Genomic DNA, 16894 nt, shown 5'->3' on the forward strand with positions numbered 1-16894 from the left:
TTGAGGGGTGCAGGGGTCAGGATGTATCAGATATTGAGGGTGGAGGGGTCAGGATGTATCAGATATTGAGGGTGGAGGGGTCAGGATGTATCAGATATTGAGGGGTGGAGGGGTCAGGATGTATCAGATATTGAGGGGTGCAGGGGTCAGGATGTATCAGATATTGAGGGGTGCAGGGGTCAGGATGTATCAGATATTGAGGGGTGGAGGGGTCAGGATGTATCAGATATTGAGGGGTGGAGGGGTCAGGATGTATCAGATATTGAGGGGGTGCAGGGGGTCAGGATGTATCAGATATTGAGGGGTGCAGGGGTCAGGATGTATCAGATATTGAGGGGTGGAGGGGTCAGGATGTATCAGATATTGAGGGGTGCAGGGGTCAGGATGTATCAGATATTGAGGGGGTGGAGGGGTCAGGATGTATCAGATATTGAGGGGGTGCAGGGGTCAGGATGTATCAGATATTGAGGGGTGGAGGGGTCAGGATGTATCAGATATTGAGGGGTGCAGGGGGTCAGGATGTATCAGATATTGAGGGGTGCAGGGGTCAGGATGTATCAGATATTGAGGGGTGGAGGGGTCAGGATGTATCAGATATTGAGGGGTGGAGGGGTCAGGATGTATCAGATATTGAGGGGTGGAGGGGTCAGGATGTATCAGATATTGAGGGGTGCAGGGGTCAGGATGTATCAGATATTGAGGGGTGGAGGGGTCAGGATGTATCAGATATTGAGGGGTGGAGGGGGTCAGGATGTATCAGATATTGAGGGGTGGAGGGGTCAGGATGTATCAGATATTGAGGGGTGCAGGGGTCAGGATGTATCAGATATTGAGGGGTGGAGGGGTCAGGATGTATCAGATATTGAGGGGTGGAGGGGTCAGGATGTATCAGATATTGAGGGGGTGGAGGGGTCAGGATGTATCAGATATTGAGGGGTGGAGGGGTCAGGATGTATCAGATATTGAGGGGTGGAGGGGTCAGGATGTATCAGATATTGAGGGGTGGAGGGGTCAGGATGTATCAGATATTGAGGGGTGCAGGGGTCAGGATGTATCAGATATTGAGGGGTGGAGGGGTCAGGATGTATCAGATATTGAGGGGTGGAGGGGTCAGGATGTATCAGATATTGAGGGGTGCAGGGGTCAGGATGTATCAGATATTGAGGGGTGCAGGGGTCAGGATGTATCAGATATTGAGGGTGGAGGGGTCAGGATGTATCAGATATTGAGGGGTGCAGGGGTCAGGATGTATCAGATATTGAGGGGTGGAGGGGTCAGGATGTATCAGATATTGAGGGGTGGAGGGGTCAGGATGTATCAGATATTGAGGGGTGCAGGGGTCAGGATGTATCAGATATTGAGGGGTGGAGGGGTCAGGATGTATCAGATATTGAGGGGTGGAGGGGTCAGGATGTATCAGATATTGAGGGGTGGAGGGGTCAGGATGTATCAGATATTGAGGGGTGGAGGGGTCAGGATGTATCAGATATTGAGGGGTGGAGGGGTCAGGATGTATCAGATATTGAGGGGTGGAGGTGAGGACACTCCATCATCATCATCTTCATCATCAGGTTCCCTCTTCCTCTTCTCTCCTCTCTCTGGAGAGTCATCCTCATCTAGAGAAGAAAGGGAGAAAGAAAGTAGAGAACATTTAGATATGGCTATAGGTATATGGGTCTAGGTATATGGGTCTAGATATATGGGTCTAGGTATATGGGTCTAGGTATATGGGTCTAGAGATATGGGTCTAGAGATATGGGTCTAGAGATACATATATATATATATAGGTATGGCTATAGATCTGGGTCTAGATATATGGGTCTAGGTATATGGGTCTAGAGATATGGGTCTAGGGATATGGGTCTAGGGATCCTGGTTCGAATCCAGGCTCTGTCGCAGCCGGCCGCGACCGGGAGACTCATGGGCGGCGCACAATTGGCCCAGCGTTGTCCAGGGTAGGGGAGGGAATGGCCGGCAGGGATGTAGCTCAGTTGATAGAGCATGGCGTTTGCAACGCCAGGGTTGTGGGTTCGATTCCCACGGGGGGCCAGTATAAAAAAAAAAAAAAACATGTATTCACTAACTGTAAGTCGCTCTGGATAAGAGCGTCTGCTAAATGACTAAAATGTAAATGTAAATGTAGGGATATGGGTCTAGGGATATATATATAGGTATGGCTATAGATCTGGGTCTAGGTATATGGGTCTAGAGATATGGGTCTAGAGATACATATATATATAGGTATGGCTATAGATCTGGGTCTAGATATATGGGTCTAGGTATATGGGTCTAGGTATATGGGTCTAGGTATATGGGTCTAGGGATATGGGTCTAGAGATACATATATATATATATAGGTATGGCTATAGATCTGGGTCTAGATATATGGGTCTAGGTATATGGGTCTAGAGATATGGGTCTAGGGATATGGGTCTAGGGATATATATATAGGTATGGCTATAGATCTGGGTCTAGGTATATGGGTCTAGAGATATGGGTCTAGATATATATATTTAGGTATGGCTATAGATCTGGGTCTAGATATATGGGTCTAAATATATGGGTCTAGATATATATATATAGGTATGGCTATAGATCTGGGTCTAGGTATATGGGTCTAGATATATGGGTCTAGATATATATATAGGTATGGCTATAGATCTGGGTCTAGGTATATGGGTCTAGATATATATATAGGTATGCCTATAGATCTGGGTCTAGGTATATGGGTCTAGATATATATATAGGTATGGCTATAGATCTGGGTCTAGGTATATGGGTCTAGATATATATATAGGTATGGCTATAGATCTGGGTCTAGGTATATGGGTCTAGATATATATATAGGTATGGCTATAGATCTGGGTCTAGATATATATATAGGTATGGCTATAGATCTGGGTCTAGATAGATATGGGTATCAAAAAGAAGAATGTGTATGCCTGTGTCCCAAATGGCCCCTTATTCCCTATGTAGTGCACTACTTTGACCAGAGAATGGCCCCTCTATATGGGTCTAGAGATATGGGTCTAGAGATACATATATATATATAGGTATGGCTATAGATCTGGGTCTAGATATATGGGTCTAGGTATATGGGTCTAGAGATATGGGTCTAGAGATATGGGTCTAGGGATATGGGTCTAGGGATATGGGTCTAGGGATATATATATAGGTATGGCTATAGATCTGGGTCTAGGTATATGGGTCTAGGTATATGGGTCTAGAGATATGGGTCTAGGTATATGGGTCTAGAGATATGGGTCTAGATATATATCTGGGTCTAGGTATATGGGTCTAGTTATATGGGTCTAAATATATGGGTCTAGATATATGGGTCTAGATATATATATATATAGGTATGGCTTTAGATCTGGGTCTAGATATATGGGTCTAGATATATATATAGGTATGGCTATAGATCTGGGTCTAGGTATATGGGTCTAAATATATGGGTCTAGGTATATGGGTCTAGATATATATATAGGTATGGCTATAGATCTGGGTCTAGGTATATGGGTCTAGATATATATATAGGTATGCCTATAGATCTGGGTCTAGGTATATGGGTCTAGATATATATATATATATGGCTATAGATCTGGGTCTAGGTATATGGGTCTAGATATATATATAGGTATGGCTATAGATCTGGGTCTAGGTATATGGGTCTAGATATATATATAGGTATGGCTATAGATCTGGGTCTAGATAGATATGGGTATCAAAAAGAAGAACGTGTATGCCTGTGTCCCAAATGTCCCCTTATTCCCTATGTAGTGCACTACTTTGACCAGAGAATGGCCCCTTATTCCATATGTAGTGCACTACTTTGACCAGGACACAAAGGACACTGTATAGGGACTACACTAGACTAGACCTACACTAGACCAGACCTACACTAGACCAGACCTACACTATACTAGACCTAGACTACACTAGACCTACACTAGACTAGACCTACACTAGACCAGACCTACACTAGACCAACACTACACTAGACCCACACTAGACTAGACCTACACTAGACTAGACCTACACTAGACTAGACCTACACTAGACCAGACCTACACTAGACCCACACTAGACTAGACCTACACTAGACTAGACCTACACTAGACCAGACCTAGACTAGACCTACACTAGACCCACACTAGACTAGACCTACACTAGACCCACACTAGACTAGACCTACACTAGTCCAAAACTAGACTAGACCTACACTAGACCCACACTAGACCAGACCTACACTAGACTAGACCTACACTAGACCAGACCTACACTAGACCCACACTAGACTAGACCTAGACCTACACTAGACCCACACTAGACTAGACCTACACTAGACCCACACTACACTAGACCAACACTACACTAGACCTACACTAGACCCACACTAGACCAAAACTAAACTAGACCTACACTAGACTAGACCAACACTAGACTAGATCTACACTAGACCCACACTAGACTAGACCTACACTAGACTAGACCTACACTAGACCCACACTACACTAGACCAACACTAGACTAGACCCATACTACACTAGACCCACACTAGACTAGACCAACACTAGACTAGACCTACACTAGACTAGACCAACACTAGACCTACACTAGACTAGACCAACACTAGACCTACACTAGACTAGACCAACACTAGACCTACACTAGACTAGACCTACACTAGACTAGACCTACACTAGACCAACACTAGACCTACACTAGACTAGACCAACACTAGACCTACACTAGACCTACACTAGACTAGACCAACACTAGACCTACACTAGACTAGACCTACACTAGACCAACACAAGACCAGACCAACACTAGACTAGACCAACACTAGACTAGACCAACACTAGACTAGACCAACACTAGACTAGACCAACACTGCACTAGACCAACACTAGACTAGACCTACACTAGACCTACACTAGACCAACACTAGACCTACACTAGACTAGACCTACACTAGATTAGACCAACACTAGACCAACACTAGACTAGACCAACACTAGACCTACACTAGACTAGACCAACACTAGACCAACACTAGACTAGACCTACACTAGACCAACACAAGACCAGACCAACACTAGACTAGACCAACACTAGACTAGACCAACACTAGACTAGACCAACACTAGACTAGACCAACACTAGACTAGACCAACACTAGACTAGACCTACACTAGACCAACACAAGACCAGACCAACACTAGACTAGACCAACACAAGACTAGACCAACACAAGACCAGACCTACACTAGACTAGACCAACACTAGACCTACACTAGACTAGACCTACACTAGACCTACACTAGATTAGACCAACACTAGACCTACACTAGATTAGACCAACACTAGACCTACACTAGACTAGACCAACACTAGACCTACACTAGACTAGACCAACACTAGACCTACACTAGACTAGACCAACACTAGACTAGACCAACACTAGACTAGACCCACACAAGACCAGACCTACACTAGACTAGACCAACACAAGACCAGACCTACACTAGACTAGACCAACACAAGACCAGACCTACACTAGACTAGACCAACACTAGACTAGACCTACACTACACTAGACCTACACTAGACTAGACCTACACTAGACCCACACTAGACTAGACCTACACTAGACTAGACCTACACTACACTAGACTAGACCTACACTAGACCCACACTAGACTAGACCTACACTAGACCAACACTACACTAGACCAACACTAGACCTACACTAGACTAGACCAAAACTAGACTAGACCTACCTTAGACCCACACTAGACTAGACCAACACTAGACCTACACTAGACTAGACCTACACTAGACCTACACTAGACTAGACCTACACTAGACCCACACTAGACTAGACCAACACTAGACTAGACCAACACTAGACTAGACCAACACTAGACTAGACCAACACTAGACAAGACCTACACTAGACTAGACCTACACTAGACTAGACCCACACTACACTAGACCTACACTAGACTAGACCCACACTAGACTAGACCAACACTAGACTAGACCTACACTAGACTAGACCTACACTAGACCTACACTAGACTAGACCTACACTAGACCTACACAAGACCAACACTAGACTAGACCAACACAAGACCAGACCTACACTAGACCAACACTAGACTAGACCAACACTAGACCCACACTACACTAGACCTACACTAGACTCACACTAGACTAGACCCACACTAGACTAGACCTACACTAGACTAGACCTACACTAGACTAGACCTACACTAGACCCACACTAGACTAGACCTACACTAGACTAGACCCATACTAGACTAGACCTACACTAGACTAGACCTACACTAGACTAGACCTACACTAGACCCACACTAGACTAGACCTACACTAGACCTACACTAGACTAGACCTACACTAGACCAAAACTAGACTAGACCAACACTAGACTAGACCTACACTAGACCCACACTAGACCAGACCTACACTAGACCCACACTAGACCTACACTAGACCTACACTAGACTAGACCTACACTAGACTAGACCTACACTAGACCCACACTAGACTAGACCTACACTAGACCAACACTAGACTAGACCTACACTAGACTAGACCTACACTAGACCAACACTAGACCTACACTAGACCCACACTACACTAGACCTACACTAGACTCACACTAGACTAGACCCACACTAGACTAGACCTACACTAGACTAGACCTACACTAGACTAGACCTACACTAGACCCACACTAGACTAGACCTACACTAGACTAGACCCATACTAGACTAGACCTACACTAGACTAGACCTACACTAGACTAGACCTACACTAGACCCACACTAGACTAGACCTACACTAGACTAGACCTACACTAGACTAGACCTACACTAGACCAAAACTAGACTAGACCAACACTAGACTAGACCTACACTAGACCCACACTAGACCAGACCTACACTAGACCCACACTAGACCTACACTAGACTAGACCTACACTAGACTAGACCTACACTAGACCCACACTAGACTAGACCTACACTAGACCAACACTAGACTAGACCTACACTAGACTAGACCTACACTAGACCAACACTAGACCTACACTAGACCTACACTAGACTAGACCTACACTAGACCCACACTAGACTAGACCTACACTATACCTACACTAGACTAGACCTACACTAGACCCACACTAGACCTACACTAGACCCACACTAGACCTACACTAGACTAGACCTACACTAGACCTACACTAGACTAGACCTACACTAGACTAGACCAACACTAGACCCACACTAGACCAGACCAACACTAGACCTACACTAGACCAACACTAGACTAGACCCACACTAGACTAGACCTACACTAGACCCACACTACACTAGACCAAAACTAGACTAGACCTACACTAGACTAGACCAAAACTAGACCTACACTAGACCTACACTAGACCCACACTAGACTAGACCTACACTAGACTAGACCTACACTAGACTAGACCTACACTAGACCTACACTAGACTAGACCTACACTATACTAGACCTATACTAGACTAGACCTACACTAGACCAACACTAGACTAGACCAACACTAGACTAGACCTACACTAGACTAGACCAACACTAGACTAGACCTACACTAGACCTGTGAGATTGGATAACACTACTAACCATCATCATCGTCGTCATCATCATCGTCATCGATATCTCCGTTCACCTCCACATCCTAGAGAGAGAAACAGTCAGGGTTAGCTAACGTCAGCAGTGTAGTTTCAGGGTTAGCTAACGTCAGCAGTGTAGTTTCAGGGTTAGCTAACGTTAGCGGGCTAACTTGTTGATCATGCTTTGCGAAACGAACAACATGTGGAGTTCATATCAGAAACTCCAGGTGGCACCAGAGCCTGTAATTAGAGAGTTGGGCCTACTTATAGAACGTCCTTCAGTTACATACATTTTTGTCATTTAGCAGACGCTCTTATCCAGAGCGACTTACCGGAGCAATTAGGGTTAAGTGCCTTGCTTAAGGGCACATCGACAGATTTTTCACCTAGTCGGCTCGGGGATTACTGGCACAACGCTCTTACCCACTAAGCTACCTGCCGCCCACATACATACATTTTCATACTTGTCCCCAGTGGGAATCGAACCCACAACCCTGGCGTTGCAAGCGCCATGCTCTACCAACTGAGCTACACGGGACCACATCGACTCGATCCATCGTTTTTGGAATTTAATGGCTGTCTAGCTTTAATTTCTGTGATTATTAGCAAGCTGGACACAGTCAAGAAACTTTATGAATGTAGATTCAATATAATTTCTACACAGTCACTTTAAAGTATACAGAGTTCCCCCCCTCCTTACCTCTCCACTCTCTGCACTGTCGTCATCTTCCTCTGCAATTACCTCTTCGTCATCCTCCTCCTCTTCATCAAAGTCCTCCTCAGACTCTCCCTCCTCCCCCTCTGTTCCACAGGACAGACCAGAGACAACATTAGACTCTCCCTCCCACCCTCTGTTCTACAGGACAGACCAGAGACAACATTAGACTCTCCCTCCCCCCTCTGTTCCACAGGACAGACCAGAGACAACATTAGACTCTCCCTCCCACCCTCTGTTCCACAGGACAGACCATAGACAACATTAGACTCTCCCTCCCACCCTCTGTTCCACAGGACAGACCAGAGACAACATTAGACTCTCCCTCCCACCCTCTGTTCCACAGGACAGACCAGAGACAACATTAGACTCTCCCTCCCACCCTCTGTTCCACAGGACAGACCAGAGACAACATTAGACTCTCCCTCCCACCCTCTGTTCCACAGGACAGACCAGAGACAACATTAGACTCTCCCTCCCCCCTCTGTTCCACAGGACAGACATCATCAGCTCAGTCCAAGTGCCATTTCAATTCGTTGGCTGCGTCTGAACCGGCACCCTATTCCCTATATAGTGCACTACTTTAGACCAGAGAATGGCACCCTATTCCCTATATAGTGCACTACTTTAGACCAGAGAATGGCACCCTATTCCCTATATAGTGCACTACTTTAGACCAGAGAATGGCACCCTATTCCCTACATAGTGTACTACTTTAGACCAGAGAATGGCACCCTATTCCCTATATAGTGCACTACTTTAGACCAGAGAATGGCACCCTATTCCCTATATAGTGTACTACTTTAGACCAGAGAATGGCACCCTATTCCCTATATAGTGCACTACTTTAGACCAGAGAATGGCACCCTATTCCCTACATAGTGTACTACTTTTGACCAGGGCCCACAGGGCATTCATCATCATCATAAAGAGTAATAAAAGACCAGGTCCAGTCATCTGCCTAGCCAGATTCAAGTGACCGTGTCCATTTCTGCGGACACAAATGACAGAAAATGGCTATTTACATTTACATTTTAGTCATTTTAGCAGACGCTCTTATCCAGAGCGACTTACAGGAGCAATTAGGGTTAAGTGCCTTGCTCAAGGGCACATCGACAGATTTTTCACCTAGTCGGCTCGGGGATTAGAACCAGCGACCTTTCGGTTACTGGCACAACGCTCTTACCCACTAAGCTACCTGCCGCCCCATTATACGGTGTCCCTTGATGTTCTGCTCGCTAGTCAACCTTCCAGTTGGTATTTCTATCAGATTTCAGCTCTACCTCAGCAGGTCTTACCTTCGTCATCGTCGTCCCCGTCTCCCTCGCCGTCCGAGTCGGAGGCCTCGCAGTCTTCGATATCGTAGCCGTCCAGGTACGTGAGCTGTGGGAGGAGCTTGAAGATGCTCTCTCTGTAGTCTCCCAGATTGGTGACCTCACAGTTAAACAGGTCCAGGGACTTCAATATGGGAAGCTTTTTCTAACGGTGGGGGTGGGAGATTATAAGTTATTCCAAGCTACAAACAAACCTATTTCACAGTTAGAGTAGATTTATGAAGAAGCTATAACAGTCTTATAACCAGTTATAAAGAGGTTATAACCAGTCGTATTCCCAGCTATTAGTCTTATACACAGCTACAACAGTCTCATACACAGCTACAACAGTCTTATACACAGCTACAACAGTCTTATACACAGCTACAACAGTCTTATACACAGCTACAACAGTCTTATACACAGCTACAACAGTCTTATCCACAGCTACAACAGTCTTATCCACAGCTACAACAGTCTTATCCACAGCTACAACAGTCTTATACACAGCTACAACAGTCTTATCCACAGCTACAACAGTCTTATCCACAGCTACAACAGTCTTATCCACAGCTACAACAGTCTTATCCACAGCTACAACAGTCTTATGCACAGCTACAACAGTCATACACAGCTACAACAGTCTTATACACAGCTACAACAGTCTTATACACAGCTACAACAGTCTTATACACAGCTACAACAGTCTTATCCACAGCTACAACAGTCTTATACACAGCTACAACAGTCTTATTCAGTAACAGTTTTAACACCCACCAGTGGTTCCAGTGTGCTGATGTCCTTGAACTTGTTCCCAGAGAGGTTGAGGTGTGTGAGGTTGACCAGCCGCTCAGCCAGCACCTCCAGACCACCGGATATCCTGTTGTCGCTCAGCTCCAGCTACGGCAGAGGAGGAAACGCATTACTCAGCCGAAAAAAAGAAAGGAAATTCACGAGCACCACGAGGGCCCAACTTCAACCATAGCTATACCAAAATCCCCACAGGATAGCAGCTTCATGCCGGTCTACTGGTGATGCAACATTATTTGAAAACAGTAGTGTGGCAGTGAGACCCAGCATGCTGGCTTGCTACCTTTTCCCTGTTTTGGGTATGTTTGAGATGGGAGATGAGGCCGTGTGGGATCAAAAGTAGTGCGCTTGTGAAAGAACTAGGGGTGACATTTGGGACAGATCCATAGTAGTTCTACCTTTTTTAATTTCCCCAGTTTGGGTATGTTTGAGACGTCTACGAGGCCGACGTTGATGAGACTCAACAGTTCCAGGTTGTCAAAGTCCTCCGTTATGCCCTCCATCTTCCCCTCGTTCGACCGACAGTTATCCAGGACCAGCTCCTGAACCTGGGAGAGAAACAGGGTTAGGGAAGACAGAAAGAGGGGGATAAAGAGAAAAGTTTGCTGTTTCAGTATTTGTTATTTGGAATATTTTACCCGTATTTATATGAACAAGTGAACGTGTTTCGAAGTACTTTTTTTTGGCCTGTTAATAGTAGCCATGCTTAGAAACCGAACTGTTTGTCAACTCTGGACACGTGATGTAGCGTTATTTGGCCAGCTAAAGTAGATATACGTTGCTAGCCAGCTAGCTAACTAAATAACGGTATTTAACCGGTTAAAGTACACCCAAACGGTTCATGCCGGTGTACAATTTACTATTGTTTCAGTAGACCAAATATGCTATATTTGTAGCTATAACCGGTGAAAATGGTCTGATGATTCGCTGTCTTGGTAGCTAGCTAGTTAGCCAACATGCTAACTATGCGCCCTTTAATGGCTACCGCTATTCTAGCTTTCGAAGTCAAGTTCAGTGTGCTAACTAGCTGGGTGACGTTAACTACGGCTTTTTCTTTGATAGTGAGCCTGGTTGTTACAACATATACAGCTGTATAAAAAAATAAACTGCAGCACATGGCTAGCAATATAGAAATACAACTATTTTTATTTGGGTGAAATATTTTAGTTAGTTAGCCATTTTCCTGTTTACCTCACGAACCCGGTTTGACTGGTTGTACAGTAACGTTAGTGATTCATTCACTTAACTTAAAGTTGGTGATCCAAAACCAACGAATCAAATACCGCTAGTTTACAAAATACATATGTATCTCATAAGAATTTTGAGTTGGAGAAAACGTTGTAAAGAATGTCGATTTTCTAGCAGTAGGCTTGTGGGAGAAGACCCCATGTGCTCGCCATGACTCCCACACACCGTAAACTATGGCGTTACCACAGAGAAGATACAGTTAGTTAGATCTAGCTAAATCATATAACTACTTACATCCGACGGCGTCCTATTTCTCAGTTCTAGGTGAATTCTCTTTTTCATGTCCATGTTTTCCCCCCTCTCTTCTCCTCTCCCGGATCTGGTTGGAAAGTTTAGGTTTCTACCGCCTGCTATAGTTATCTATCCGAAGAGCGAAAGGTGCCTTTCGTGCAAATCTTGAAAGTGAGTCAAATGCGAATGATCTGTTCGCGCCGAGTCTAAACCGCGGCGAAACGCAACGCTCCACAGCGCCCCGTGTGGTTAGGTTTCCACACTGCAGTCAGACAGAGCGCCCCGTGTGGTTAGGTTTCCACACTGCAGTCAGACAGAGCGCCCCGTGTGGTTAGGTTTCCACACTGCAGTCAGACAGAGCGCCCCGTGTGGTTAGGTTTCCACACTGCAGTCAAACAGGCAACATGCACGGCCCTGTTGACGAACTACGACTGATGCAGCTTGGAGCTGAAAATAACAACTTACAATACTTGTGATGCATTTACAAAATACGACGGATAGACACGTAACTGTTTGTTTCTTGGCTATATGTGAGAGAATTTGACCGTTATTATTATCATCACTGTACAAATTAATCGAACATAATTCTCTCATTTCAAGTTCTTTGTTGCCGGCAATGTTGATGGACTATCAGTTGTTACCACACCGAGGCAATGTTGCTGTTTCATTTGCATGACTATGGACTCTTCTCAGGCCTTAAGTTCCAAAGTACAATAAATAGCCTATAATAATAATATAATAGCCTACTATGGAGCTTTCTGGAGTTGGAGCCATAGAATTACGAATTGGAACTATCTCCAGTTCTAAGGTTTGAAACAGTGGTATGAAACCACTTGGCTTTTAATGTTTCACTGACTTCCATTATTCTGAAACTGACATACAGTACATATGCTGTACACACAGTACATATGGTATACTGTCGTAGTAAATATTAAAATGTTATAGCTTGGTCTGACTAAAATCTTGTGCATGACCCATTTTAATGTTAGGAGCTTGTTTTCAGTCAATGCTGTTCCTATGCAAGAACAATGGACAGAGCCAATATCTTCTCAAGGACAACTCCCACGCCACAGGCCACAATCTGGTTGCTCCCCACGAGACTTTCCTTTGAGAACATACACACATTCACACACACATCTCCATGCATACGCACACTCATCCTCATGCCTCACGAGTTACGCACACACACAAACTGCACATCTTTCTACTGGTCGGTGCCTAGGGCAGAGGACTCTGCCGTGCACAAAATGGTGCTTCTACTCTGGACAGAGCAGACCCGCCTCCTACGCTTCGGGAACCAATCAAGGGACTAGAAGAAGGACCCCTTCCTTTGTGTTGCATTGTATAAAGTAATGCTGAAAACTCTGTTTTTGATCCCTTTTCAACTGTCTCCATAAGAGGCAACTGAAATGGGTCCATGCATGTAGCTTGAGCAGATACCAGCTATCTCTGTGTTTAATAAACTGCCTTTTGCTTAAACATATTCCTCTCCGTCTAGCGTCGTTGGTTCTGTACTTCCTCTCCTGTATGGTTTCACCAACAAAAATGGTAGCAGAGGATGGTTTTTAATTCGATCTAAAAGTTGGTGCGAGAGGAAAAGGCAAATCATCGATCTAAAAACAGACGGAAGAGTGACCTGAAAATCCTGGAGAAATCAACTATTCGTCTTGGCTCAGGAAACCTGATCAGAGCGCGCTCTTCTAAAAAGGTATGCAGAGCCTGTTAAAACGAAATCTTGCATATTGTATTATAGACCAATACCAAATTTTGATCAGAAGTACTGAGCGTGAGTATGAATACTTGTTAAATAATTTCCATCCTAAATGAATTAAGGCATACATGAGATATCTCGTACTGTGATTTATATTAATTAATCTATGTGAAGGCATAGTGGAAATCATAGTATAGATCTATGTGGAAGTTAAATCTATGTGAAGGCATAGTGGAAATCATAGTATAGATCTATGTGGAAGTTAAATCTATGTGAAGGCATAGTGGAATCATAGTATAGATCTATGTGGAAGTTAAATCTATGTGAAGGCATAGTGGAATCATAGTATAGATCTATGTGGAAGTTAAATCTATGTGAAGGCATAGTGGAATCATAGTATAGATCTATGTGGAAGTTAAATCTATGTGAAGGCATAGTGGAATCATAGTATAGATCTATGTGGAAGTTAAATCTATGTGAAGGCATAGTGGAATCATAGTATAGATCTATGTGGAAGTTAAATCTATGTGAAGGCATAGTGGAATCATAGTATAGATCTATGTGGAATTTGCTGTGTTTTATATTTTAACGTGTCTGTGTTATATCTTAAACGTGTAATGGATGATGGGAAGTTATAGTGAGACTTATGAGACCGAACACCAATCTGTGGAATTGAGTGAATTTGACCTAGGGTTTCAGGAACCAGGGACTGGGGAGACTGATATTGAAGTTGTGCAATGATTCTAGAACAAGCGTGAGATAACTAAAGTGTGGTGTGTGCTGTGTGTAGAAATTACTGCATTGGTATATGTGACTGGAATTCTGACTTTTATGATAATGATTGCACTACACATAATATAAAAACAATCAGCCTCTTTATATACGAGGGTGTCGTACATGAGATAAGTCTGTATTTGATACCGATAATACATCCAAGATAGAGAAAGCAAGATGGCAGGACCAAACATAACCATACCCAAATTCAATGAATACTTAGAACAACGAATGACAGGGAGAGTAATGCCAGGTCCACCAAGGGAGGGAGGTCATATGCCCGCCCTTGATGTACAACAGATAGAAATGACTGATTATGTGTAGAAATTGACGGAATTTTCTGCAGCACTCTCTTCTCAGGTGCAGAAGGCCCAAGAGGGGGAGCTGTCGGGAAGTACGCTGCCGCTGAAGGTAAACGTGGGAGACTGGGTAAGGGTTAAAGTCCACAAGAGAAAGTGGCTGGAACCCAGGTGGACTGGACCGTACGAAGTGAAGGAGGTTACTTCACACTCAGTCCAGGTCAGAGGTAAATCAGGCGCACCCTGGCACCATCTAACACACTGTACTCCAGCCCCCACTCCTTCCAGACCATTGTCTGAAGTAAGAGCTGATTTGAGCAGCGAGAACCAATCCTGACAACACAATGAAGAAACCCTTATGGGAACAACAATCTCACTCAGGGTGAAGAAGAACTTTTTCCCCCTGGGAGAGATTGGGAGTGTCTGAATGTTTGTATGTATGTTTTCTGATAGGAATTGGACTCCTGCTGGGCACTCCTTATGAGGGGTTGTTGTGTGAAGCTATTTTGAATTACTTTAAATTTACTTGTAATATAGAAGAGGTGGCTAAGGGATTTTTAACAGTACCAACCATGGGGGAAATCCTCACAAGAGGTCCCAGAATTTACTGGGGACGAGAAATGCTTGATGTAATTAAAATGGAATCCAGAGATAGAAGAAATCTCCATTATATAACGAGGTGGAGGGAGAGGTATGGTTTTGAGGGACGTCTGGACGCAGATAAACTCGAATCCATGCTTAAACAGATACATAAGGTGTGTAAAGGAGAAATAAGCAGTGAGAGAGAGAGAGTAGGAGGGGGCCAGTACCCACTGATAGCCTTACCTAATCTATTGGCGGGGAATGATAGGGTCCCCAGCAACCTTAGATGTATACAGTAATAATAATAATATGCCATTTAGCAGACAGGCCATGAACACAGAGGACGTGGCCAGAGCGGTAGAAAGAATGACCCACCCCATGACAGGAATAGTAAGGTTTGGGCTGCCGTTAGAGGGCAGTGGGTTTCAGGGGATGCCCAGAGGACACTTTTGCCATGGGCCGATTACGGAGAGTATGTTGGGAAAATAACTGAATTGTGTAATAGTCTCAGAGAGACATGCAATCCATCAGACAGGAGAGAGGAGAGAGAAGTCCATCCCCCAGCTTTGAGTGTGAGAAAGAGGAAGATAAGGCGTGACTAGTCCTTGAGGGAGAAATAGTAGACTCTAGTGGGGGGAAGACTAAGGAACCCTTTGATCCAAATTGTGAGGTGTTTGAATTGGCTACTATTGACTTAGCACTTCAACAGGAACAGAGAAACCTAATTTGGCATTGACAGTAATGGGTATGAAAATTAATTGGATGATGGGGTTTTGTGTTGAATTAGAGACAGTGAGACTATTAGTCAATACCTAGGAGAGAAGAGAGGTTACGGTAGCAAAGACAGACAAGAAGGAAATAGTAATAGTGGAGACAGGAGTGAGTGGAAGTGTTACAATTGTGACAAAACGGGACATTTTGCTAGAGAATGTGAGGAACCGTGTAGTTACTGCAAGGAAAGGGCACCAGTTAAGAAACTGTAGGCAGAAGGGGAAGAGAGAAATCAGGAGTCCTCATGACCTGGCTGTTTGGTTGTTGTTTTTTAATTGGGGTTTTCAAATAGAAAACAACACACCTAGTATGATGTTAATAAAGTCTTGTTGTTTCAATTTTGGAGGGTTTTCAGCAGGTCAAGGGTTATAGGTCTTAAAGGTGCACACAGTGAATTTTATGGATTTTTTAGGTTTTGGCTGAGTTTGGGGTATATATGATTTCTTATGAGAATGAATGTCATGAGGACTTAATGAACACTTGGGATAACTAACATTTATGAAATATTTAGAATAATGGTAATTGTTTAGTATACTATGGGATTAAACAGTTCGTTAAATGATTTCAATGGCCTCTGAACTCTGTTTTAACATTCTGGTGTTAATTAATCATCCACACTAGTACATTCTAAAGGCATGAGAGGAAGACTTTAAGATAGTTTATTTTACTAAGTTGAGGGTAATTTATAGTACTGTGAAAATTGTGAAGAACATTATAATTTGGTAATAATATATTTGATTTGAACCATAAATAACAGA

The 16894-nt window shown here is 43.9% G+C and overlaps 1 protein-coding gene across 1 annotated transcript; it reads right to left on the reverse strand.

The window, feature by feature from the left end:
- Positions 1-488: 488 nt before the first annotated feature.
- LOC121571054 (acidic leucine-rich nuclear phosphoprotein 32 family member D-like) lies at positions 489-12236 on the reverse strand. Its single transcript, XM_041882297.2, has 7 exons — positions 12003-12236; positions 10919-11068; positions 10488-10610; positions 9696-9876; positions 8383-8483; positions 7693-7747; positions 489-1616 (listed from the first exon to the last, which is right to left on the reverse strand). Exons 1-7 carry the CDS (start codon positions 12054-12056, stop codon positions 1516-1518), a joined length of 765 nt encoding a protein of 254 aa, XP_041738231.1. The 5' UTR covers positions 12057-12236; the 3' UTR covers positions 489-1515.
- Between the last annotated feature and the right edge of the window lie 4658 nt (positions 12237-16894).

This window comes from Coregonus clupeaformis, unplaced genomic scaffold (genome assembly GCF_020615455.1).
Source record: "Coregonus clupeaformis isolate EN_2021a unplaced genomic scaffold, ASM2061545v1 scaf0059, whole genome shotgun sequence".
NCBI lineage: Eukaryota > Metazoa > Chordata > Actinopteri > Salmoniformes > Salmonidae > Coregonus > Coregonus clupeaformis.